Source organism: Delphinapterus leucas, chromosome 1 (genome assembly GCF_059928025.1).
Source record: "Delphinapterus leucas isolate spDelLeu-1000000601 "Yukka" chromosome 1, BTC_Dleu_Yukka2, whole genome shotgun sequence".
Classification (NCBI taxonomy): domain Eukaryota; kingdom Metazoa; phylum Chordata; class Mammalia; order Artiodactyla; family Monodontidae; genus Delphinapterus; species Delphinapterus leucas.
This window is the reverse complement of record NC_143129.1, coordinates 39,555,055-39,578,688: the sequence shown is the minus strand read 5'-3', so window position 1 is coordinate 39,578,688 and position 23,634 is coordinate 39,555,055. Positions and strand designations below refer to the sequence as shown.

Genomic DNA, 23,634 nt, shown 5'->3' with positions numbered 1-23,634 from the left:
TGGGGCCCAGGAAGTCTTCCTGACATTCCAGCTGTTGGGGACCAGAAGACTTGAGAGCCAGTAGGAGCTAAGCCTTCTTCCCGGTTCTTTCCTGCCCAGAAAGCTGCTTTGACGCTCTCTTCCTCAAGTAGTGCTTACTGGGAAGGCACATGTGTCTGAGTCATTGCCTCCATTCACGGTCTCTCGGTCTCTCTCTGAGTTGGGTCCCTGGGGCTTACTGTGGATGTTGGAGCTTTGCCCAGGGCTCAGCTTCCCTGGGGACGGTTTGGGCAACCCACTTGCTCTGGCCTCAGTGGTGGGACAGGGAACAACAGCTGTCTGCTCAGCTCCCCTCCACGCCTCTGGGAGCATCCCCCAGAAAGCCAGCCCCACGGCCCAGCTTGCCGGGAACCACCTGACCTGCAGGGTTGAGCTTATTAGACACTGGCCTCTCGGGAAGGAGGTTCGGCCACACTCATGTCCATCCCACCCAGGTTTCCAGACTCAGCTGAGGCATCAAGTACTCTTTCACCTTGGCTCTTGGTCTGCCAGGACGGCAGATAAATATATTCCTGGATTTCCCACATGTTTTTTATGCCCCTTTCACTGGAAAGTCTTTACACCTAGAGTTTAAGAGTTTAGGCCTAGGAGCCTGCGGGAAGGGGATCGCATGAGGGAAAAGGCACTGAGTAAGTTGCTCTTCTCTTAAAGGTGGGCTCCCGGCCCCACACCATCGCCAATGGCCATGAGTTGTTTGAGGTCTCAGAGGAGAGAGATGAAGAAGTTGCTGCATTCTGCCACATGCTGGATATGTAAGAGTTAAAGACTGGGGGGTTGGGAAGGGTTGTGGGCGCTGGGGAGGAGAGTCACCCCTTTCAGAACTTTCTAGGGAGGAAGAAGAGCCATATTTAATACATCTCAATTTACAACTATGGGATGCTTCCTGCAACCGGTATTTGCAGGTTTTTTGGAATCTTAGAAGTTCCACACTTTGGACAAAATTCAGGAAACCTCGATCTAACAGTCAAATTGTTCCAATCACTTCAGGCTCCGTTGCCTTTAGGAGCAAACACACCCCAGATGGAGATAAGAGTGTAATCTTATCTGGGGCTAAAAGAGAAAGGAAGTGGAAAATTTTTCCGTGGAAAGCTGTGTGGTTTTAAAGCTATCCTTAATGTTCAACTCAGCTTGGGAAACATTTTGCAACTGTAACAGATGTATCAAGAACAGGGTTTCCCCCAGCTGCTTCCCCACTGCCCCCGTCCTGGCCCACAGACCCACGGGCTGAGTGGGGACGGAGGGGTCCTTGGGCCTCAGGACGGGAGGTCCCAGCAGGCCTCTTGTTGACCATTCTCTCCTGAAGGCACAGCGACGGTCCTTCTCCCTCTCTTCCTGCACAGCCTCCGATCTGGCTCTGATGTCCAAGACTACTCCCTCACTGGGTATGTCTGGAGCACTGTCACCCCAAGCCCAGAGCACCTCGGGGATGAGGTTAACCTGAAGGTGACCGTGTTGTGTGACAGCCTGCAGGAGCCACTCACTTTTACCTGCAACTGTAAGTTAGTGGGGAGTCGGTGTGAGCATCCCTAAAGGTGGGGCAGGGGTGACGGTGTTTTGACTGTGTGGGGTCTTTTGCCGTCGATTCCCAACCCCAAACTGTGTGTTTGCCTGCTTTATCTGGTTGTTGATGGCTCTGGGGGACGGGATCGGGATGAACCCCGCCTGCCCCAGTGCCCCCCCCCCATTGCTTCCCCTGCCTCGCCCCTTGCAGGTTCCTCCACTGTAGACTTGCTCATCTACCAGACCCTGTGCTATACCCATGATGAACTGAGGGGTGTCGATGTGGGTGACTTCGTGCTAAAGCCCTGTGGGCTGGAGGAATTCCTGCAGAAGTGAGTGTACTGGTGGGGACAAGCGGGCAGGAAGTGGCACCTGCCTTCTAGGTAGTAGGCTTCTGAGGGGGCTTCACCGGGGTGGTGCTGGGCTCGAGGCCTGGGGCTGGCAGCTCCCTGCCAATCCCACAGTCAGGACTCCTGCTTTCTGGGCATACTGTCAGCCACGTCGTACTTTCCCCAGGAGCTCAGTCTTCCAGCGGGGTTGGCTGGCTTCCTGGGCCAAATCTGCTGTGGAAAGAGCTTGGAACTGGGATTAGACAAAGACTAAGTCGTATCTGCTTGCAGACTTCTGCGTGTGGAGGGATGTGTGTATGGGGGTGGGGGAACTATGTGGGGTAGCTTCTCCCACCCTAGATTATGTGTGGGGTCTTTATGGCCAAGGGCTGGAGGAGGACTGGGCAGAAGCACCCTGTGGAACTAGCGGTAAAAATCCCAGTTGCTCTCTCCTCCCCCTTCCCCTGCCGACAAGCCTTTCCCCACTGGCATGTGCAGCTGGTTATGCTCCTTACCAAAGGCTCGCCTCCAGCGCCTCTACATCCAGTGGCAGCAATCCCCTTTCCACTGCCCTGGGACTCTGGGGCGCTGGGGTGGTGGGAAGGCGGATTGGACCCCTCAGGTGGTACAGCTGTGTGGCAGGCTGTAGAGTCAGCCAGAGGCCAGCGGATAAGGAAATAAAGAGAGCTGCTTTCCTCTCTAAGCTTCCAGTTGCCTACTGCCCACTACTACTGGCCACTTGGTGAAGCAGATCTTGGGAGTGGGGAAGGAGAGGCCGGTATCTCAGGTCTGAGGAGTGCGCGATGAGGGCCACCACTTGCTCTTTCTCTTATATGCAGGTCTAGATGCAAGGATGGTTGGTCTATGGCTAGAGCAGTTCTTGGCTGGTTTCTTTAACCTTAGGGATATTGTGGGCCCTTCCTGGCCTCTGTGCCCTCAACTGGAAAACTGAGAGAAAAGAAGGGGGCAGGGCCCTACGTGGCACACCTCCAGGGAGCACAGTTCAAATGTGTATCGCTCTCCCCTAGAGGAACAGAGGGGGCCCCAGATTCAGGGGCTCCTGGCGAAGAGCACCTGCCGCTGTTGTAAGGGAGCAAGGGGCATAATGGGTCACATCAACACAGCCGGTTTGGGTTCCAGTTGCCACTTGCTAGCTGTGGAGCTCTGACCCTCAGCTTCTTCTGTACAATGTAGCGAGGGTTAAATACGAGGATCACGCAATGAGCGATCAGTAAATATTCCCAGGGAAGGACCAGTCCAAAGAGAGGATGCGGATTAGATAGATACTGTCATTTCCCTTGCAGCCCCCTAGTCCTTGAGCCCCCAAGTCCAGAGGTAGATAAGCCGTCAGCTTCTGACATCTTGCCAAGACCCAGGTGGAGTGTTCCAGGCGAGGTGGAGAAGGATTGTTGGCCCTAGGGTCATGCCTCTCCCACTCTAACTTGAATGCACACAGAGGAAGGCCTTCCACAGAGAAGGGCAAGCAAGTCCCTGGGGGACCTGTGTCCATCACTCTTGGTCCAGGAGCCCCCTCCTCCGCCAAGGCTCTTCTCTTCCCTCCCACGCAACAGAAAAGCCCAGACCCCTGAGCACAAGATAGCTGCCTTGGGTGGGGGTGGAAAGGACCCTCTGGGGGTTCCAGAAAGCTGCTAGCTCCCAAGGAGGCCCTGTGTTTCCTACTCTTGCTCAGAAAAGGGGCTGACGCTGAGGGGGAGTGGCGGGTCCAGGATGCAGGCTGCTCTCAGATAAGAACCTTGAGACAGTCCCCGGGGAGGGTTGGGTTTCCTGCCACCTCCCCCACCCCTGACGTACTCTTCCTTCCTCCTGGGGCACTCCCACCAGCCCCACCCCACAGTCCAGCCTCTCCCACCCCCAGGTTTTGGCTGCAGCTCAGTCTTAGCAGGTTGGGGTCTAAATCAGAGGCTTGGCGCCTCCGGATGTGGAAAACCCACTTACGTCCTAGCTGGACTGGACTGGCCTCCGGCCCAGGCACCTCTGTCGGCTTCTGCACAGAGCCCTATGCTTTGCTCCTTTCCTCTCCATTTCTGGCCTAGATTCCCAGCTCTGCTGAGGAAGGAAGTCCCTTTCCGGCTTCTGTTACCCAGCTGCTGGGACATGGCCCAGGCCTGCAGTGCTGGCCTGCAAGTGGGACTCAGCCTGCCCCTTCTCCTCAGCTTCCTTTCTGCCTAAGGTGTGATCTGGAGGGAGGAAGGGGCTGGATCACCGAGGGACTCCCTAAGCCCCCTTCTCTGAAACTTGGGGGTGGGGCAGGGGTCTCACCTGAGCAGTGGGAATAGCATGCTGGTAGTCTGTAGAGATTTACCTTGTTATTCACAATCGCAGGACCCACAGAGGGAGGTGAGGAGCAGAACTTTGATGGGTTAGGGATAATAGACCTGGAATCTTGGTGGGTTTGGTTGGTTGGTCTCAGCACCCAGCTGGTAATGGTGGGGGATGTGAGACTTAGGATCACAGTGCTGGGGGGATATTGTCACCCATTGAGCTCCACACCCAAGCCTGAGCACAGGCTGGCTTCTGTTGCGTCCTATGTACCAAAGCCAAGAGGATGGGGTTTAAACACTGCCCCTGAGAAATCTCTTTGTTCTCCCCTCCCTCCAGAAGTTCCCACCCCTAGAGTGAACCAGTGATAATGGTAATAAATACCTAGGAAAGTCATTGTTTGTACAGACCAAGGGCTAAATGTAATAGGTGGCATTTCTTTAGACAGACCTCTGTTTCTTTCCCCAAGCTCTACCATGACATCTCCTAAGAGCTAAGGTGGGGGTACATGACAGGTATACTCCCCCTTCACCTTTCCTCCCCCTTCCTCCTGTTTGTCTCTCCCTGAGGCTAAGGTATGCATTTCCCTTGAAAGTCCCAGTGAGTCCCCAGAATGCTAATGGCCTTGTCCCCCTGTCCCACCAGCAAGCACGCCCTGGGCAGCCACGAGTATATTCAATACTGTCGAAAGTTTGACATCGACATTCGGCTACAGCTGATGGAGCAGAAAGCTGTACGCGGTGACCTGGCCCGGACGGTTCGTGTGTGGTGGGGAGGCTGACGGCTGCGTAGGGATGGGGAGGTAGTGGGCAGAGAGAGGGTGATATGGAATACATTGGGCGGACATGGGGTAGTAGCACTGCGCTGTGATACAGGCACCACCCTTCTCTGAGTAGGGCACTTCTTACACAGGTGAATGATGACCAGAGCCCCTCCACCTTGAACTACCTCATCCATCTGCAAGAGAGGCCAGTCAAGCAGACCATCAGCAGGTGAGAGTGGGTACCATCTTGGATGTGGCCCAAGCAGGAACCGTGAGGGGACCCTAGCAGATACCCTTGCTTGCCTTTATGCCAGGGCCAGGGGTTCTTGCAGGTGTTGGGGCCCAAGAGTCTTAGAGGAGAAGATCCCCACTTCAGGGTATGTTACATCTCTTCCCTCTAGTCCTTTGCCACATTCTCCAGGTAGAAGGTAGCCAACTAGAAAGGACTTGCCGGCCTTCAGTCTTCATGGGACCTAAGGGAAGAGTGGGAACCCGTTTAAGCCAGAGTCTGATTCCTGAGCTGTGGAGAAGGAGGGCGGGGATGGGTCTTCCAGTACACTGGGTCTGTTCTGACATCTTCTATGCCTTTCCCTGTCCCCAACTCCCCAGGCAGGCCCTGAGTCTTCTGTTTGACACTTACCACAATGAGGTGGATGCCTTCCTGTTGGCTGATGTGAGTACAAATTCTGGGGCTGGCCCAGCTGCCCAACGCTCCTCCCTTCCTCTCCTCCAGTCCTCCTGGGATCAGCTAACACTGGGGATCTGGAGTAGATACTGAAGATCTATTAGCAGAGCACTTCTTTTCATTCCCCTAGCACATGGGCAAACCACGACTGCCAGCTCTCGGGCAGCCGGCAAGTGTGTATAGAAGGGTTGTGCTCCTCTGTAGAAGGAACCGTGCCCTGATCCTATCTCTGGAGTAGGGCATCTTCAAAGCTAAGGGACATAGAGTTGTCGCCCTGCCACTGAACTTGAGCGTGCACTGGAGTGTGTCTCCTGTGAGCAGGGCCCAGGAACCTCTGATTTGAGAGGTTCTGATGTGCTGGTGTCACAGGTGGAAAACCGTCAGGAGGTGGAGGGTCCCAAAGGTAGGCAAGGGCCAGGACTCTCCTTACGTGGATTCACATGGAGTTTTAAGCCTCAAAACCATGAGAATAAACATTTGCTCCACATGTCGTGAAGTTGAAGAAAATCAGACAGTGACCTTCAAAAACAATCCCTGTCTCACTGATCCTGTTATAGTGGTCACATCCTTTTGGGAGAGTTCAGCTTTGTATCTAGCTCAGCCCTCCACCGACTACCAGAATCCCTTCTCTAGCAGCCTCTGCTTGAAAATTTACTGTGATGAGAGGGGAGTTCTCTGCACACCTTTTTTTGCACTAGTCTGGCCCTCTCTTAATGGCTACTGTGGATGGAGAAGCCTAAGAATTGTCTTAGCCTTCAGGGAGCTTGTGTTCCTGCCAGAAAAATGGAATAGTAACGTAAAGCTATTAGTAGACAGAACAGGTTGGTAATGAGTTAATCAGGGGCTCTTGGAGAGTGATAGAGAGGGGGACTGTCCAGGGAAGGCTTGGGGAAGGAGGGTGGAGTTTAGCTGGTCCGTGATTTGCATTTACTTAGGTAATCAGGTTAGGACAGGTAAGGGGATTCCAAATGAGAAAACTGCAGGAGCCAAAGTGCAGAGGGCAGGGCATGGCCATGGTCTGAGATGAGACCCATCTGGACATTCTTGACAGTAGTAGGAGAAATAAGGCTGCGTGGGCAAGTGGGCCCTCAGTGTGATCTCTTTGGTCCCCCTGCCAGTCCCTGTGGATTGATTTTATTGAAACTGCATGTCTCTGGGGGAGACCCTGCATGTGTTTGTATAGTATAAGCAGACGTAGTGGACAGAGGGAGGCTGGGAGTAAGAGGAGGTTCAGGCAGCATGGCTGAAAGCGCTGGGGAACGTGGGCTTGGCTCCTTTAATTCAGCAGGAGCTGTGTGTGGTTCACTAACGCTGGATGTTTGAAAATAGAGCATGGATCCCACTGGTTACTCCTGAGGGTCATGAGCCGCTACTCCTCCCGGCTCATTCCTTCAACACTGTGGGTGCTGGAGGCTGAGTGCTAGCCTGCCAGCCTCACTGTGCCGCCTCCCACAGGGTGACTTTCCACTGAAGGCCGACAGGGTGGTCCAGTCCGTCAAGGCCATCTGCAACGCCCTAGCCGCTGTGGAAACCCCTGAGATCACCAACGCTCTCAACCAGCTGCCCCCCTGCCCTTCCCGAATGAAGCCTAAAATTCAGAAGGTAACGGGGCCCAGAGCACTAGCGTGGGGAAGGAGGAGAGGAAAATTCCCCGGAAACCAGGTGACTAGGTGTCCACTTACTAAAAGTCTCTTCTCTCAACCTCCATCTTTTATGTTTGAACATTCAGTCACAGAGTTTTGGGGAGATAGATGCCAAGTCTGTCACCTCTTCCTGAGGATGAGAGTGGGCTAGGATCTCCCCCCGGGACTGATTGCCGGGATCCCAGGCCATCAGAGGCTTTGTTCACAGTCACTGCGGCGCTGCCTGCCAGTTTTCGTACCCAGCAGGGTGCAAGACCAAAATCTGCCCCGAGCCGGGGATTTGGGACTCCGCAGTGGGGGCTGTGTGCTGTGCAGACGGGGCCAGCCAGCATGATAGGTGCCGTGATCTGTAGTGGGGTAGCCTGAGGGCTGGCGTGTTTCATTTGGGTGGACACGGTGATTTTATCCTTGGTCTGGTTCACTGTCCCATCACACGAATCTGGTACAAACTGTTACTCTATCCTCCCTGGGGAACCTCTGCTCCTCAAATTTCGGTCCAGTCTGGTCCAGATGAGCACAGCTGTGAAAAGCCCTTCTTCCAGCTGTGACGGAAAAGGGCACGGCCCTGAAGCTCCCCTCCCTCTCCTTTTTCCCCAATAGGATCCCACCATCTTGGCTGTGAGGGAAAACCGAGGTAAGGGAGCTGCTTTTCTTCATCCAGAAGGGGCAGCTGAAAACTGCAGTCTCTGCCCAGATTCCTTTTTCTCCCTGGCCCCTTTGATTTATGGGTCCAGGTCTGCCTCTGTGTGTGTATGTGTTTTCCTATATGAGGTGTGGACGCAGCTGGAGAGCACGTTTCTTTCCACAAAATGTTTTCTAGTTATTTTTACTAGTTATTCCTGTGGTGTCCCTGGGAGATGGTGATGAGGCGGTGTAAGTGTGAGGGTAGGCGTGGTGGGGCAGAGTTAGCCCTGGGTTCCAGATGGAAAAACTTTCACTTGGGTAGGTTGTGAGCTCCTAACCCCTGTGTTTCCAACTTTGAAGGGGCCTGGGGAGATGGTGATAAAGAATTTTTCCCTAGGATTCCCCCTTAAGTCTTGCAAGCAGAATGTTGCCCTACAGAGCTCGTATCTCTAGGATTCTTGGTCAGTGATTCCCAATGTTTCAGATTTCGTGGACCAAAAGGCATTATTTTGGGGGCCAACATAGAATTATCAGTTTTTATTTTACTAAGCAATGACTTCTTTTAAGTAACTGGTAACTATTATTCCCACTACTTCCTAAAAGAAAGGACATTTTACACTAAATAAGTAGCAATACGTAAAAATAAGGACAATTTTAAAACTGAGTATCTGTCATTTTATGAGAAGCTCGTGACGTGCTCCTGCTTCATCACAGATGGGTGACTGGCATTTGGGGACTACTGTCCTAGGGTATCCCACCTTAGCCAGTGCCATGACAATAAGATGGGGCTTGTTGAAGCCTCACTATTCTTCCTTCTATCCCCTTCCTTTCACAGAGAAGGTTGTGGAAGCCCTGACAGCTGCCATCTTGGACCTGGTGGAGCTGTACTGCAACACGTTCAATGCAGACTTCCAGACAGCAGTGCACGGGAGCCGCAAGCATGATCTGGTCCAGGAGGCCTGCCATTTTTCTGGGCCCCTGGCCTTTACGGTCTATGCCACCCACCGCATCCCCATCATCTGGGCCACCAGGTGAGCACTGGGCTGAATGGCCTATAGGGAGCAAGCTGAGTTAGACTTCAGGTGGCTTTTCCTGTCCGCATGTGACCCCACTGTCCTAAATTTAGGATCTGTGGCATTATGGTGCGCTGTGGCTGAGGGGATGAGCCCACTGAGAGGGAGACTGACGTGGGCTGGGACATCCCGGAGGAGAGAGGAAAGGCAGCAGTGGTCAGATCTTGTCACTCCCTCTCAGTGATGGCTGCTCAGGCCTCCCTGCCCCCTCCCGTCCAAGGCCAGCTGATGGAGACGCTGCGACAGATGGCCGCTTCCCAGCTCTGAGTGCGTGCCTCACGGCCAATGACTGCACTCCCCTGTAGATGCACAATGGGAGGGGCGGGCAGGTGGGAGATGACCCTTTGTCTGGAGTTCCCTAGGCCTGCAAGGGTGGGTGGAGGAGGACGTTAACTTGGTAATCCTGAGCTCCTCTCAGGGTCCCCCAGCATCCCAGGCCTGGGGGAATAGGCCTTTGGCTCCACCCGACCCCCCCGCCCCTCTCTTCCCAGACCCCCTCCCCCTCCCTTCCCCTTCTCTCTTTGTTCCTCACTTAATGTATTCCTCTGGGCGATTGGCGGAGAACAAAGGAGGCAGCCTGGGAAACCAGGGCCTTCTCTGACCTCTTCTGTCAGGCACCTGTCACGAGCTGCAGGGACTCCCATGTGTTGGCATTCATTTCAGCATATGTCGTTTTTCATCCCCCACGCTTCTCACCTGCGCATGCGCATGTGCGCAGGCGTGCCCCCGGACACCCCATGGGCTGGAGCTGGTTCTAAGGAGGAGGCTGCATGGCTGCTTCCCAATAAAGAAGGGAGAAAAACCGAGGGCTCAGCATGGAACCTGAAACTGGGCAGAGAGATCCAGATCGGGTTGCTTTTCCCGGAGCACACTTCCGCAAATCCGATTTGGCTGTCCTGTCCCTTGACCCCACGTTCCAGTCCCACAGATCAAGAGTCTTTACAGGGGAAATGGAGTTTGGCATAGTTCGGGTGGCTGCGATGAGGTCTGGGAGCTGAGTGTCCTGACCTACGCCCTTTCTCTTGTAGCTATGAAGAGTTCTACCTCTCCTGCTCCCTCAGCCATGGCGGCAAGGAGCTGTGCAGCCCCCTGCGGACCCGAAGGGTTCACTTCTCCAAGTACCTCTTCCACCTCATCATCTGGGACCAGCAGTAAGACCTCCCGCCGGGCTCCAGTGCCCACTGCACACCCTCTCAGCCTCCTGAATGCCCAGATTAAACCAGGCTCTGTCACGAACCCTAACCAAACAAGCCATTCAGACTCTTGAGACTCCACTTCCCTATCTTAAATGGGGACAAGTGTAGTTTCTACCTCTCAAGTTGTTATGAGTTTCCAATGAGAAGTATCCATAAAGGCTTGTTGTAAACCATGAAGGACCATATAAACATTAGTTTTAATAATAATTCATTGTTTTGATCTTGTCTCCCTTAAAAGGTTTAACTAGTCTGAGGGAGTCTCATCTTCTCCCTTCTTCCTAAAATTCCCATGGAAGAGGGAGACGGCACCATGCTTTCTCCCTTATAGATCTGGAAGGGCAGACTGCCTAGAGGGAAGACTAATGGGCTTAGAGCTGTAGGAATAAGGCTCTATTTCTAGCTCTGTCTCTAGTCATATGTTGTCTCTGGCCTCTTTGGGCCTCAGTTTCTCAAACTGTAAAATGGGGACATTTGTTTAACTCAGAGGCAGTTGTGGCACGGAAATGAGGTAAGACAGGTTATAAGTAGAAACATGAAAACACAAGCACAAGACAGTATTAACCACCGTTTATTAACAGTAATTTGCTGTCCGGAAGGTAGGCATCAGCCAAGCAGAACAGGAAGGAAATGGAGGCCAGGGTGCCTCGATGGTGACATTGCAGGAGTGTGTGTGCCTCGTGCCTTTTCTGTGCTGCTCCATCCTCCCTCCAGACAGTCAGGAAGCACCTTGTTTGCTCCCCGCAGCTTCACTTTCCCAGACTGACTTATCTCTGAGTCCTTATGTGCAAAGCAGAGCTGCAAATTCAGTATTTGGAGTGCAGGTTAAAGAGACTGAGGAGGGTCCTTGGGGAGGCCAAGGATTCCAAAATAGGTGGATGGAGAGTCTGTGGAAATCTGGGGAGAGGTGGGCCATTTTACAGACGGCCAACGAGAGAGGCAGACCTTTTCTCCTGTCTTCACACGTTTATGATTCTTAGAGCAATAAAGGTATAAATAAAGTCCTTTAATTAAACAATCACCAGAGCAGGAGAGACTCCTTGGAGGCTGAGGATGGCTGCATTAAACGGCTCCCGAATTTCGCCATCCCCTTGGGATTCTCTGGCCTCAATTACTACGTGCTTTATAGCGCTCCAGCCCAGGCAGACCTCACAATGAGCCTTAGACCCTTTCCCCACGGAGTATCAGAGGTGTGGAAGCAGCCCAGCATGTCCCACCTCAAGCTGCCTGCTCTGTGGTCTCATTCTGCTTCCTGTCTGAATCTCTGCCTCAAATCCCATAGGGCTGCTGTCCTTCCTAGAGCCTTGTGGAGGGTGTCATGTCAGCGCTGCCCCTCCAGATGCCCCGTGGCACCTTCATGGTCAAGACCAAGGCATGTGGGAGGAGGCAGTACAGTGTAGGCTTTGGGTGCCATCATCCTCTCCTTCTCACCGTAGGTGCAACCTTGGGCAGGTCATTCAACCCAAAATGGACATGGTAATAGGGCCTACCCTATAGGGTTGTTTGAGAGCAGTTGAGACACTGCAAGTAAAGTACTTGGCACAGTACCTAGTACATGATAAATGCTTTCTTCTTTATCATCTTCGTTGTGTTCTGAGCTCTCTCAATTCTGGTTTCTCTGTTCCAAGTGACTGGCGCAGTGACTAACACATGGGGATGTTTGTGCATGAAAGTACTAAATGTATATAGCTCCGTTCCAGTGCAGTAACCACAGTGTCACATAGCAAAAAGCACCCAGTATATACACACATCACACAAGTGAAGCCATGTTCCCCTTTTCACTGATGAGGAAGCTGAGGCACAGAGGTGTGAGTAGTTGCCCAAGGTTGTGAGAGGCAGAACCAGGACTGGAACCGGCACATCCCAGGAATGCTGCCCGGAGGAGTCAGCCCCTGTGATGCACTGTTGAGGAATGGGTTGCAGAAGGGAGGAAGTTCAGGGCTACAGCTAACCTACTGGTTGTCCTGACTCACCCCAGGTGAAAGTCCATGGGGGAGGTTTTAGAACACCAGATATACCCAAGGGCTGAGGAGAAGGGGCCCTTGGTTGGTTCTAGGCATTATGGTTTCAGCTAGAAAGGTTCCTCACTCTCTTTTTCTCTGGATGCCCAGCTGGAAGCCTCTTCTTGGGTGAAAAGAAAGGGATCAGGGCCAGCTCCGTCTCCTCTTTGCTGTCGGGTCAGCTGATTGTCTCCCTCACTGTAGCAGCATGGGGTCAGCTAACTCTCAAAATAGGCCCAGCAGCCTCGCTCTGCCACTGTAGCCAAGCCCTGGCCTGGCGTGTACGCTGGCTGCTGGCGGGGTCCTAATTATAGCTGTGGGCCCCCATGGTAGAGGCAGCCGGGACAGAGCAGGGCCCTGCCAGCCTGGCGGGAAGGAGAGAGTGCCTCACTTACGTGGAGATTCCCCTGGAGGAGTGAGGGGCAGCGGTGGAGGGAGGCTGCTTGATCATGAAACTGCTAACCTTGGGGGTGGCCGCCCCGCCTCTGTGCCCTCTGGCATAAAAGCTGCTGGGCCCTGGGCTGGCCAGAAGGGTGTGACAGTATGGACTTTAGCCCAGGGACAGCTTCCCCGAAAGGTAATGTGGGTCCTCCCTCTTCCCACAGCTCCCCTCCCCTCTCCACCCACCCCACCCCCCGGTCCTTATCCTGAACTTGGAGGGAGTAGCCGGGTGTGATTCAGGCGTGGGAGCACGGGAGAGACCATCTGGGCTTGGGTACTGGCAAGGGCTTCGGTGTCAGTTCTTTGGGCCCCGCCAGTTTGCTTTCTCACCACCCAGGGACTTGGAGGAGCCCCTTCTTTTTATCCCTTTGGCTTTGAAAATGTTTTGGGGTGAGAACAAACTATTTGCGTCCAGTGGGTTAGGAGAAGAAGGGGACACGGGAGGACAGACAGGTGGGAGGGCCGTGGGGGAGGGTGCGCTGAAGGCGGAGATCATGCTGCTGCTTCCAGGCTGCTCTCAGCCGAAAGAGGTGGGGGAGGGTTGGGGATTGTTCAATGGAGAAGGATTGTCAAAAGGAGCAGCTTCTCGGTGACTCTGCAGAAATCCTAAAACAAGGGAAGGAGTGTGGCTGACGGTATGGGGCATGTAGACACCTGAACCCTAGGTGGCTCTGGCCAAGTGAGTTCTGTCTGGTCACTGTGGGTAGCCTCAAAATCAGAGGGTGTTTGTCTTACTCTACCAAGAGGCTGCAAAGACATATAGACTATGCTCCTGCAGGCATCGAGTGGAGGTTTTGCCTGCAGTTTGGGATCTGTCCTGGTTCTGCAGGAAGGCTTATTACCCAGGGAGCATATCGGGAGGCCAAGTTCTCAGCCTCATCTTGACTTCCTGGGCCACCTGGCCCTGGAAGCCACAGGGGTGGCACTTCCTGATTTGGTTTCCTGTCCTCCCTAGGATCTGCTTCCCTGTGCAGGTGAACCGGTTGCCTCGGGAGACCCTGCTGTGTGCCACTCTCTATGCTCTGCCCATCCCCCCACCCGGGAGTTCCTCGGAGTCCAATAAGCAGCGGCGGGTGCCCGAAGCCCTGGGCTGGGTCACTGCTCCGCTCTTCAACTTCAGGCAGTATGTGGGCCCAGGACAGCTTGGCCTTGGCAGGGAGGAGGGGATAGGGAGAGAGAGGCCTGGCCGCTGCATGGGCCAATGCCCCTTGGGCAGGTTGGCCAGGTGGGGCTCACCGGCAGAGTCCAGAGGGTCCCAGCCCTGGTGGAGAGAACCAAGGCACAGGACTGATGGCCAGCACAGTTAATGTAATCAAGAGCTACTGGGCAGGACTGGTGGGAAGGGGCATGGACATGCATGCTCAGGCAGCGTCATCTGGTCTTGTCATTGGAAGGACCTTAGAGGTCATCCAGTCCAGCTCTCTACGTCGTGAAGGCATCCCTGCCACCAGGTCACCCAGACCAGGGAGGGTGTGGTTAGTTTAGGAAGGCTTCCTGGGGGGAGGGGCGGTTTATAGGACTTGGAAGAAAGAGAAGGCCGTGGTCTGTGGGGAGAATGAGAGAGAGGAGTTGGGCAGTGGCTTCAAGCAGAAAAGGCAGAGTTTTGGATAGGGAGAGCGGGAGGAGAACCATCTCCTTAGCGACTGGGTTTGTTGGCTTATCCCACCTTCCATCCTCCTTAGAGTCCTGACCTGTGGCCGGAAGCTTCTGGGCTTATGGCCAGCAACACAGGAAAGCCCCAGTACCCGTTGGAGTGCACCTAATTTCCATCAGCCAGATAGTGTCATCCTGCAGGTGAGACCCCAGCCTCTCCCTCCCACCGACCCATCAGGACCACTCCGGAGTTGGCTCCATGTTTTCCCTTTGAGGTTTGGGCTGGGGCAGTAGGAGAAGGTGCGGAGCTTTGCGCGTGGGACGATGAGACTGAAGCAAGTAGGTGAACATGGTTAGACCCGGAGTGGGAGGGCAAGTTCTGCGGAAGCTATGTCCCATCTCCTTGAGGTTAACTGATTTCAAGGAGCCTGAAGGCAGGGTCTGAGACCCTTGCCAACCAGGGCTCAGCTCTTCAGAGTTCCTTATATTGAACCCTAATATTACTAATCTGAGCCATCCCCTCTTGGGGCCCATGGGGAAGCCCTCCCCACAGCCACTCAGTGCTCTAGTGGGGTGGACCCATTCTCTGGGGACAGGAGGAGGAGCTGGTCAGGTCCAAGGTCTAGTTACCGTTTCTGGTTCCTTTTCTTGTGGTCATGAGATGCTTTGGTACGGAATATGGAATATCAAAGTGGATACAGAATGAAAGCTCCAAGAGGCAGGCGTTTTTATCTGTCTTATTTACTACTCTGTGCCCAGGGCCCAGAACAATGCTCGGTACATATTAGGGTTCAATAAACATTTCTTGAATGAAAGGATGTGGAACTCCCTTTGAGGACTGGCTCCCTGAGCTCTGACATCCATTTTAGAAGGATGAACATGGCAGCAGAGAGCAAGGGAACCCAGCATTGCAGGCTTCAGAGTTGACAGAGCTCTCACCTGGCATGTGGTCCCACTTTCCATCAGGCAGTAGTGCCCTCCAAGACCACACTGAAGGCTCCCCAACCTCGGCGTGCGAGGCTCCTGGTGGCTCAGCCTAATGACGCTTCTGTTCAGAGTTTGGCCTGGGGCCAGTCCCCTCACCTAGATGCATCTCAGCCCAACCTCTTCCTCACTTGACCGTTTTTCTTTCTCTCTCTTTGTTTCCTTCTCATTTTTCGCTGGAAGTTATAGCTGGAAGGGACTTTAGCGATCACCAAGTCCAACAAGGTTATTTTACAGACAAAGAATCTGAGGGTAAGGGAGGGAGGAAGGGAGGCAGGAAGGCTGGTGGGTAAAAGAAGAGCTGGAGACCCAGGTAGGTGGCAGCCCCATCCAGCTTCCTGTTCTCTCTCCTCACTTCCCTGATGTCATCTCCCAGATTGACTTTCCCACCTCAGCCTTCGACATCAAGTTCACCAGCCCCGCTGGAGACAAGTTCAGCCCCCGCTATGAGTTTGGCAGCCTCCGGGAGGAAGACCAACACATGCTTAAAAACATCATGCAGAAGGAGTCCCTGTACTGGTGAGGCCCAGGGCATCCCCCATGTGTGACTCGGGCCTCCACTAAGTCTCTCGAGTTCTAACTGACCTTCTCTTACCTCGCAGCAGGTCCCCGTCCTCCTGCTTTGGGAGTCGAGGTGGGATAGGGTGGGCACTGCCGCCTAGGCAGGAAGTGGTGGAGAGAGGGCTCTGCGGCCCCCAGACGTTTTTCATGAGCTGACCTTAGGCAAAGTGGAGAGCTCACAGTCAGGATGTTAGATCTGGGAACACCCATCCCCACGATGGGGACTTGGCCCAGAATCAGCTTGCCAAGAGGACCAGAGCTTTGCCCCACCCCCAGATACGCTGTGTACTATTTGCTGTCCATTGGGGCAGCTGGCCGTTATGCTTACCACCCTGCCCCCACCTCCTGCCCCTTCCACACCCACAGCCTTTGCATTTCTCTGGCCCTGTCACTTTCCAAAAAGGATCAGGTGTCAAGGCAAGCTGGCAGCTGTCAGGGGTAAGCGAGTCCAAGCTGATCTCATCCTTGGGGCTACCTCTCTCACCAGGGTTGAAGAGGCTGGAGGAGCTGGTGGGATCTGGGCTCCTCCCCGGCCTGCTCTCTCCTATACCTCTGTGGCTCCTGCATGGCCCTTGCATGTGGCGGTTGGGGGAAATGAGAGAGATGGGGCTCATCTCTCTCCCTCGTGTCTCACCCAGGGCAGCCAGAATCACACCGAGTGACTGCAGACCTCCCCTGCCCCCACTCCTCTGCTGACCCCTTGCTTCATTAGCCCCTAAGCTCCCTTCTCCCATTAGACACCTGATCTCAGGCAAGGCCCAATTAGCTGCAGGTCCTATAAAACCTCCAGCTGGCCCCAGGAAGCCCCAGGAGGCCTCTCAGCTGCCCAGGCCCTGAGCAGTGGGGACCACTGCCCTCTGGTGGCTCTACTTGGGAGTGATGTCCGAAGGGCATCCTCAGGAGGGGTAGCGAATCCGGTGCCCTTGTCCCCTGCATGCTGCCTTGGTGTGAGATGTCCCTGAGTCAAGGATCAAAGATGCGATTTGGACCCTGGCTCCCAGAGTTTGCTTCACACATTGCAATCACTTAGGGATATTTTTTAAATTACCGATGGCTGCCTTCCCCAGACATTCTGACTTAATTGGTTTTGGGTGTAGCCTGGACAAGAGGCGTTTATAAAGCTCCTCAGGTGATTGTAACATGCAGCAAAGTTTGGCAACTACTGAACTGGAGTGTGTCGCATTCTCTTGGAGCGTGAGTACCTTACCCTCTGGCTGACTCTGCTGTCTCTCTCACCTCCCCCTACCACTTCCACCCCCAGGCTCACTGATGCTGACAAAAAGAGCCTGTGGGAGAAGCGGTATTATTGCCACTCGGAGGTGAGCTCACTCCCCCTGGTGCTCGCTAGCGCCCCCAGCTGGGAGTGGGCTTGCCTGCCCGACATCTACGCTCTCCTGAAGCAGTGGACCCACATGAACCACCAGGATGCCCTGGGGCTCCTGCATGCCACGTGAGTTGTAACACCCACCTTTCCTGACCACGTGTCCTTCCAGAAGCCAGGGCTTGGCACTGCCCATCACTGCCCTGGCCAGCCCTGGGGAGAATGGTCAAGTGGGTGTGGAAATTCAGGGCTTTTCCACTTCTCCTTTTCCCTTTCTTTATTTTATTCCACCCCCACCCCCCATGTTATATTATGAACATTTTTCAAACATACAACAAAACTGAGAATTTAATAGTGAACATCCATATTCCCACCACCTAAATTCTAACCATTCACATTTGTTATATTTGCTTTATTGTGTATATACTGTCCATCAATACATCTTATTTTTTAATGCATTTTGAAGTAAATTGAGACATCATAACTCCTTCCTAAATACTTTAGCAAGCATAACATTAACTAGAGCTCAATGTTTGTTTACGATTTTTTCTTTTGAGACAAAATTTACATATAAGTAAATGCCCAAGCCTTATGTGTACATTTGCCGAGACTTGACATATGCACACGCCTGTGTAACCCAAACCTTATCACTTAGTTCTGCTCTTACAGTCCTCTCTCCCTTCGTTCCTCTGGGGACACAGGCTCCCAGTCTCAAACCCCTAGAATGGTTTATTTTCTTCTACTCTTAGTAATTGAAATGTACCTGATCCATGTATTTTGCCTTCAGGACTCTTTGAGGCAAAGGTTTTGCTAATCTCTGCTAAACTAATTCTGGCTAGGTGTACTGGCTTATATATAATTTCATGGTCTTTGTTATTTGCCTGGCAAGCTTTGCATTAAAAGGATGGTACCAAGAAACGATAATGCTTTGACCCTCACGAGGGCTCTTTGATGATGGGATTTCTGGCACAGTGGGAGTCAAGGAAGAGATCTTTGGGAGTGGGGTTGAGGAATTTGTCCCATTTTCTTTAACTCATACAGGGAGTGAGAGTGGCTTCCACGGCCCAAGCCTGACTCTGACCGTGGGCCAGGGCCGTTCTCAAGGGTTGCAATCCAGCAACGGTGCTTAGGACTCTTCTAGTGGCTTTGGCAGATTCTGGGAGTCATTGCCATTTCTTCACCCATGGCTCTGAGGCCCAGGTGTGAGGGTGCTTGCTCACTCCTGTGCCTTAGACCCTGTGGCTGGATTGTCAGTGTCCTGGGCTCTATTTTGCAGGTTCCCAGACCAGGAGGTGCGTCGTATGGCTGTTCAGTGGATTGGCTCCCTCTCTGATGCTGAGCTGTTGGACTACTTGCCCCAGCTCGTGCAGGTGGGTGAGCTGGCCTTCCCTCCAGTTCTGATGGTCCCACCCCCAGGACCCCAAGACAGACTGCATCCTGCAGGGATAGCAGTTGGTGTAGATTACAGGCAATCAACAAAGCCTCCTGTTCCCTCTCTCCTACACAGGCCTTAAAGTATGAGTGCTACCTGGACAGCCCCTTGGTGCGCTTCCTCCTGAAACGAGCTGTCTCTGACTTGAGAGTGACTCACTACTTCTTCTGGTAAAACTGTGTGCAGAAAGAGGAGAGATGGACACACCTCCTTCACTTGGGGGTGTTTTACTCTAAGCCTGCAAGGGTGGGGAGCTGAGCCATCTGGGTTGCTGTATGTGTCTGACTTACCAGGTGGCCTTGGGCCAGCACCTTTTCCTCGGGGGCTCTCAGCTCACCCGCATGGAAGCGCAGTGGGGATCATCCCTGGCCCTCCCCTGCACCCACGCACGGCAGAAATACAAGGAGAAACCAGATGCAGAAGGGCTTTGAGCCCTATTTAAAGACAGCATGGGCAGACTGAGATGTGGCTGAACGCCTCTGTATACGTTCTGCATCCAGAGCCTGTTTTCCTTCCCAAGTTTGGGGTGGGTTCTCCAGGGAGCTGGAGCTGGGTCTGACCGCTCCCCACCCCCCCTTGCCTGTTATCCTTTGAGTGTTCTGACTTCCCCCCTCCCTTTGCCTGGCAGGTTGCTGAAAGACGGCCTCAAGGACTCTCAGTTCAGTATCCGCTACCAGTATCTGCTGGCAGCCTTGCTGTGTTGCTGTGGCAAGGGGCTGAGAGAGGAGTTTAACCGCCAGTGCTGGCTTGTCAGTACCCTGGCCAAGCTGGCCCAGCAGGTCCGGGAGGCTGCCCCGTCCGCACGGCCGGTGAGTGGGGTGAGGCTGCCTCTACCCATTTCCGGTTCTGGGCCTCTGCAGCCAGTCATTAACTTCTTAGGCATCCTGACCAGCAGGATGGCACTTGACCATCTCTGGTGAGGGGCTGGAAAGAGGTGACTCCCTAACCTACAGGCTACAAACTGACAGTCTGCAAGCTGGATACAGCCCACAGAATGTGTTCTCTTTGGCTTGCGAAGTATTAAAATTTTTATTTAACTGTTTACCTTAAAGGCTAAGCCCAGTTGTGTAAGTTGGTCACTGCACAAGAGCACCCAGCCAGAGGGGGCAAGTGAGGGCTAAAATTCAGTCATACTTTGTTCACTGTGCTGTGAGCCACGGCTCAGGGCTGCTACCACCCAGAGGGGGCACCTTTATCTGTTTGCACAAAGGGGTTGTATTAGTCCAGTATTAGTGATCCTGGTTGCTAACATTTAAAAATTGGGAGATTGTGAAGTCTAGATGATTGGCTTTTTTGGCAACGGCCCAAGCGGCAACTCCTCCTTGACCTGTAGCCCACCCTCTCAGTTCACCGTGGGCTGCTTTACGCTGTTCTGTCATCCACCCAGTCTCTATAGGTGTTTGGGCTGTGGCCCCGGCTGTGGTGTGGGTGGGGCAGTCTTCCTTCTTCACCGTCTCCAGGAGGTTGTCCACATCTCTCGGGTGACTGTTTCCATGCCAACCACTACTGGCACCCGCCCCTGGGAGAGGCCTGGCTCTGAGTGGAGCTTATGGGCCCCTCACCTCACCCCTGCTCTCCTTTCCCCACCAGGGGATTCTCCGCACGGGCCTGGAGGAGGTGGGGCAGTTTTTTGCCCTCAATGGCTCCTGCCGCCTGCCGCTTAGCCCCAGTCTGCTGGTTAAGGGTATCGTGCCCAGGGTGAGTGACTGGTGGGTTTGGGGCTCTTGGAGTGGGGAGGGCTCAGTGGAAGCCAGGTCCTCACTGACCTGGTTACTGAGAGAGATGAGGAAGAAAGGCATATGTGGGGCCTCTTGCCAACGCTAACGTGTATGGACTTTTACCTGACAGCTCTGCGGGGTAGAGGAATTGGGTTGGGGGCTGGGTAAGTGCCTCTGCTGATGGTGTCGGGGTTGAAGTCCAGGCAGGTGATGCTCCCACCTGTCATTCATCGAGCACGCGCTCTGTGCCTGGCACTGTTCTAAGTGCTTTCCTTTGGTTATCACATTTCATCCTCACGACTCTTAGGAAGTCGGTACTGTTGTGAGCCCCATTTTACAGAGGAGTAAACTGAGTTATAGGTGGGACACACGACTTGCCAGAAGTCGCGCAACTAGTAAGTTGTGTGTGGAGTGAACTGAAGGGGTGAGAGAGACCAGGTGCAGGAGCTGAAGTCATAACAAACTGAACCAGGGTGATGGCGGTAGGGAGGGAGGGGAGGAATGTGGGCTCCGCAGAAATCTGGAAGAAACAGTGAGCAGCAGCTGGTGGAGAGCTGGAGAGGCCGTTTTCCTTCCTGGGCCTGGGCCTGGGCCACCCCGACCCTCATCACTACCCTCTATACTGTGGCAGGACTGCTCCTACTTCAACTCCAATGCAGTCCCCCTCAAGCTCTCCTTCCAAAATGTGGATCCGCTGGGCGAGAACATCCGTGTCATCTTCAAGGTGAGGACGCTTCTCTCAAGCCTGGTGGGATATAGATGGTAGAGAGAAGGAGAGGTGGGAATCCAAGGGTGGCAGAAGCAGCCTCGGGGCCATTCTCTTCCTGCTGGGCCACACTCATGCTGCCATTTTAGTGCGTGAAAGACTATCGGGTGAAAAAGGAAATAGATGAATTGTGTGTGGCCCCAGAGGGCTAGGAACAGTGTTGGGATGTGTAAGGAGGTAACTGACAGCTCAGTGTCAGAAGCGCTTTCAAGAAGGCAGAGCTACCTCAGCAGTGGAATGGATAAGGTGCTGACCTGGCTGTCCCTGGAGTATTCAAGCTGAATGACTATGGCAGGCGTGCTGAAGAGGAACTTCATAAATCAGGTGCAGGTTGGACTTAGATGAATCTTAAGGTCCCTCTAATTGGTACATCCATGATTCTGAGGAATAAAGGATAGTCTCAGAGCGGACAATCCAGTGGGGGAAATGAAAGGCGTGCGTGACTTAGTGACTTAGTCCCTCTAATTGGTACATCCATGATTCTGAGGAATAAAGGATAGTCTCAGAGCGGACAATCCAGTGGGGGAAATGAAAGGCGTGCGTGACTTAGTGACATATGTTTGTTGTGTGTAAGTTCCAAATCCAAGTTTTAAGACTTTGATGGTCAGGAAGAAGAGGACCCTGACTTCAGTGCAAATGGGGACGTGGGGTTGGGGGAAGAGCTGGAACACCACACGGGCAAAGTGTGGCTCCTGGCCCCTCTTTGGTGTTTGACCTGGCGTGAGCAGGTCTGAGTGTGAGAACTGAGCCAGTCCCTGGTCACTAGTCTGGGCCAAGTTTGCCCTCCTGGGAGATCTGGGAGCTGTCGGAAGCGGGGGAGGTGGTTCCGGTCACTGTCTTCCTTCATCCAGTGTGGGGACGACCTTCGCCAGGACATGCTGACCCTACAGATGATCCGCATCATGAGCAAGATCTGGGTCCAGGAGGGGCTGGACATGCGCATGGTCCTCTTCCGCTGCTTCTCCACTGGCCGTGGGAGAGGTCAGTAGGGAGTGGGCGGGGCGCTGACTGGGCAGCTGGCGTGAGGGGCATCCTTGCTTACTGCCCTTTTGCCATTCCCTGACGAGAACTGTGTGCTTCTCCAGAAACATGAAAAGGGCAAGATTATCCCATTAGAAGCTGTGGAATGGCATTAAAAAAAGAAGGCAGAGGAGAGAGACTATTAGAAAATAAAGCAGACTTGGAGACATAACCAAGCATACCATGTAGACTTTGTATCTGCAAACAGATACTTTTTGTAAAGTATCTGTAAACAGATACTTTTTGACACAGTTGGGGGAAACTTGCATGTAGACTGGGTTAGATCAGATCAAAGAATGGTCGTTGAATTTTTGGATGTGATAATGGCATGGTGGTTGTGTCCTTGCCAGTTATACTTGAAATACTTATGAGTGAAATGACATGTATGGGATTTACTTAAAAATACTCCAGCCACGAATGGTGTAGGGGGAGGGGGGAAGAGAAGAGGGGGAAGCAGGGCTGGGTCAGTGAAATAGATGAAACAAGATTAGCAAAGCGTTGATAATTTTTGAAACTGGTTTTGTGTGAGTTCATGATACCATTTCTTTATTCTTATATGTATTTGAAAATCCCATAGTAAAAGTTAAAACAAAAAAGGATCATGGCTATGAGCTGGGGGGACCAAAGAGTCACAGCATGGAGTATGAAACCAGGGGAAGGATCTTTCCCCTTATTATCAGACTTTGTCCAAATGCCCTAGAGCTTAATTTATAGGGAAGCATCCAGCAAAGCTCTTGGAGTCCTCTCCTGACAGACGCCTTCTCTCTGCTCTGGAGAATGACTTGATGTCTCCCCTCACAGGGATGGTAGAGATGATCCCCAACTCTGAGACCCTGCGCAAGATCCAGGTGGAGCACGGGGTGACTGGCTCCTTCAAGGACCGGCCCCTAGCCGACTGGTTGCAGAAGCACAACCCTGGGGAGGACGAGTACGAGAAGGTAGGATTGAAGCGTGGGGGTGAAGCTGGGGTGGGATGTGCGTGACTCTGGCACACTGTGTTCCCACAAGGCCCACACATGCACAGAGAAGACAGCTCAGCTTTATTGGGAGGAAAGAAACACTCTTGGTTGACTGGTGCCTCCAGATGTCTAGAGGTGGATCAAATGACTTTTGTAAGCTGACCAAGAACATCCTCTGGTATCCAACTGGGAAGCCTTCGCTGAGTTCCTCTGGCAGATTGAGTTTGGAGGAGGGGACCCTCTTAGTCACGATCCTATTCAGGTCCTCCTGTGTCCTGCGAGGAGTCCAGTGGTGCTTTGCAGAACAAGAGTTGGAAGAGACTTTAGAGATCATTTTATCCAACTCTTCTTTTCATAGATGTGAATTAAGACCCACTCATTTGTTCCCAGTTATGGAGCTGGTTTGTGACAAGCATGTAACCGGAAGCCAGGATTGAGGATAGATATGAGACAGAGATGATAGAAAAGGTAGCTGACCTTCCTCAGGCGGGGCTGTACTGGGTGGTAAGGCCTTGGTGACCTGCTGTGTTCTGTGGCTGGTCCACAGCTTCATGGCTCTTGCCTCTGGGTTAATTAAGTTTAGAGGAGAGAATAAATCATAATAACCAAGCTCATAAGAGAATGACCATAAACCAGAAGCGATCCATATACTAACTTATATTGATCAATGGCTTTTATCCCTGAAGGAGAACCTACGTGGGCAGCCAAAT

At 53.1% G+C, this 23,634-nt stretch overlaps 1 protein-coding gene across 9 annotated transcripts in view; it reads left to right on the top strand.

Annotated features, from left to right (window-relative positions):
• PIK3C2B (phosphatidylinositol-4-phosphate 3-kinase catalytic subunit type 2 beta) overlaps positions 1-23,634 on the top strand; it is a 61,810-nt gene that overhangs the window by 24,123 nt on the left and 14,053 nt on the right. For 3 of the 9 annotated variants that reach the window (XM_089908326.1, XM_089908322.1, XM_089908327.1), the window contains 23 exons: positions 691-791; positions 1,380-1,534; positions 1,751-1,871; positions 4,794-4,905; positions 5,061-5,140; positions 5,521-5,584; positions 7,052-7,198; positions 7,840-7,873; positions 8,699-8,894; positions 9,965-10,087; positions 13,526-13,693; positions 14,253-14,364; positions 15,337-15,399; positions 15,524-15,666; positions 16,075-16,146; positions 16,970-17,158; positions 18,306-18,399; positions 18,537-18,631; positions 19,090-19,270; positions 20,052-20,159; positions 20,811-20,903; positions 21,797-21,926; positions 22,767-22,903. In XM_089908326.1, the coding sequence (XP_089764452.1) occupies positions 691-791; positions 1,380-1,534; positions 1,751-1,871; positions 4,794-4,905; positions 5,061-5,140; positions 5,521-5,584; positions 7,052-7,198; positions 7,840-7,873; positions 8,699-8,894; positions 9,965-10,087; positions 13,526-13,693; positions 14,253-14,364; positions 15,337-15,399; positions 15,524-15,666; positions 16,075-16,146; positions 16,970-17,158; positions 18,306-18,399; positions 18,537-18,631; positions 19,090-19,270; positions 20,052-20,159; positions 20,811-20,903; positions 21,797-21,926; positions 22,767-22,903 (2,718 nt within the window). Of the gene's footprint in view, positions 1-690; positions 792-1,342; positions 1,535-1,750; positions 1,872-4,793; positions 4,906-5,060; positions 5,141-5,520; positions 5,585-7,051; positions 7,199-7,839; positions 7,874-8,698; positions 8,895-9,964; positions 10,088-13,525; positions 13,694-14,252; positions 14,365-15,336; positions 15,400-15,523; positions 15,667-16,074; positions 16,147-16,969; positions 17,159-18,305; positions 18,400-18,536; positions 18,632-19,089; positions 19,271-20,051; positions 20,160-20,810; positions 20,904-21,796; positions 21,927-22,766; positions 22,904-23,634 lie in introns of all 9 variants that reach the window. The other 6 variants (XM_089908323.1, XM_089908328.1, XM_089908324.1 and 3 more) reach the window with 6 other exon arrangements.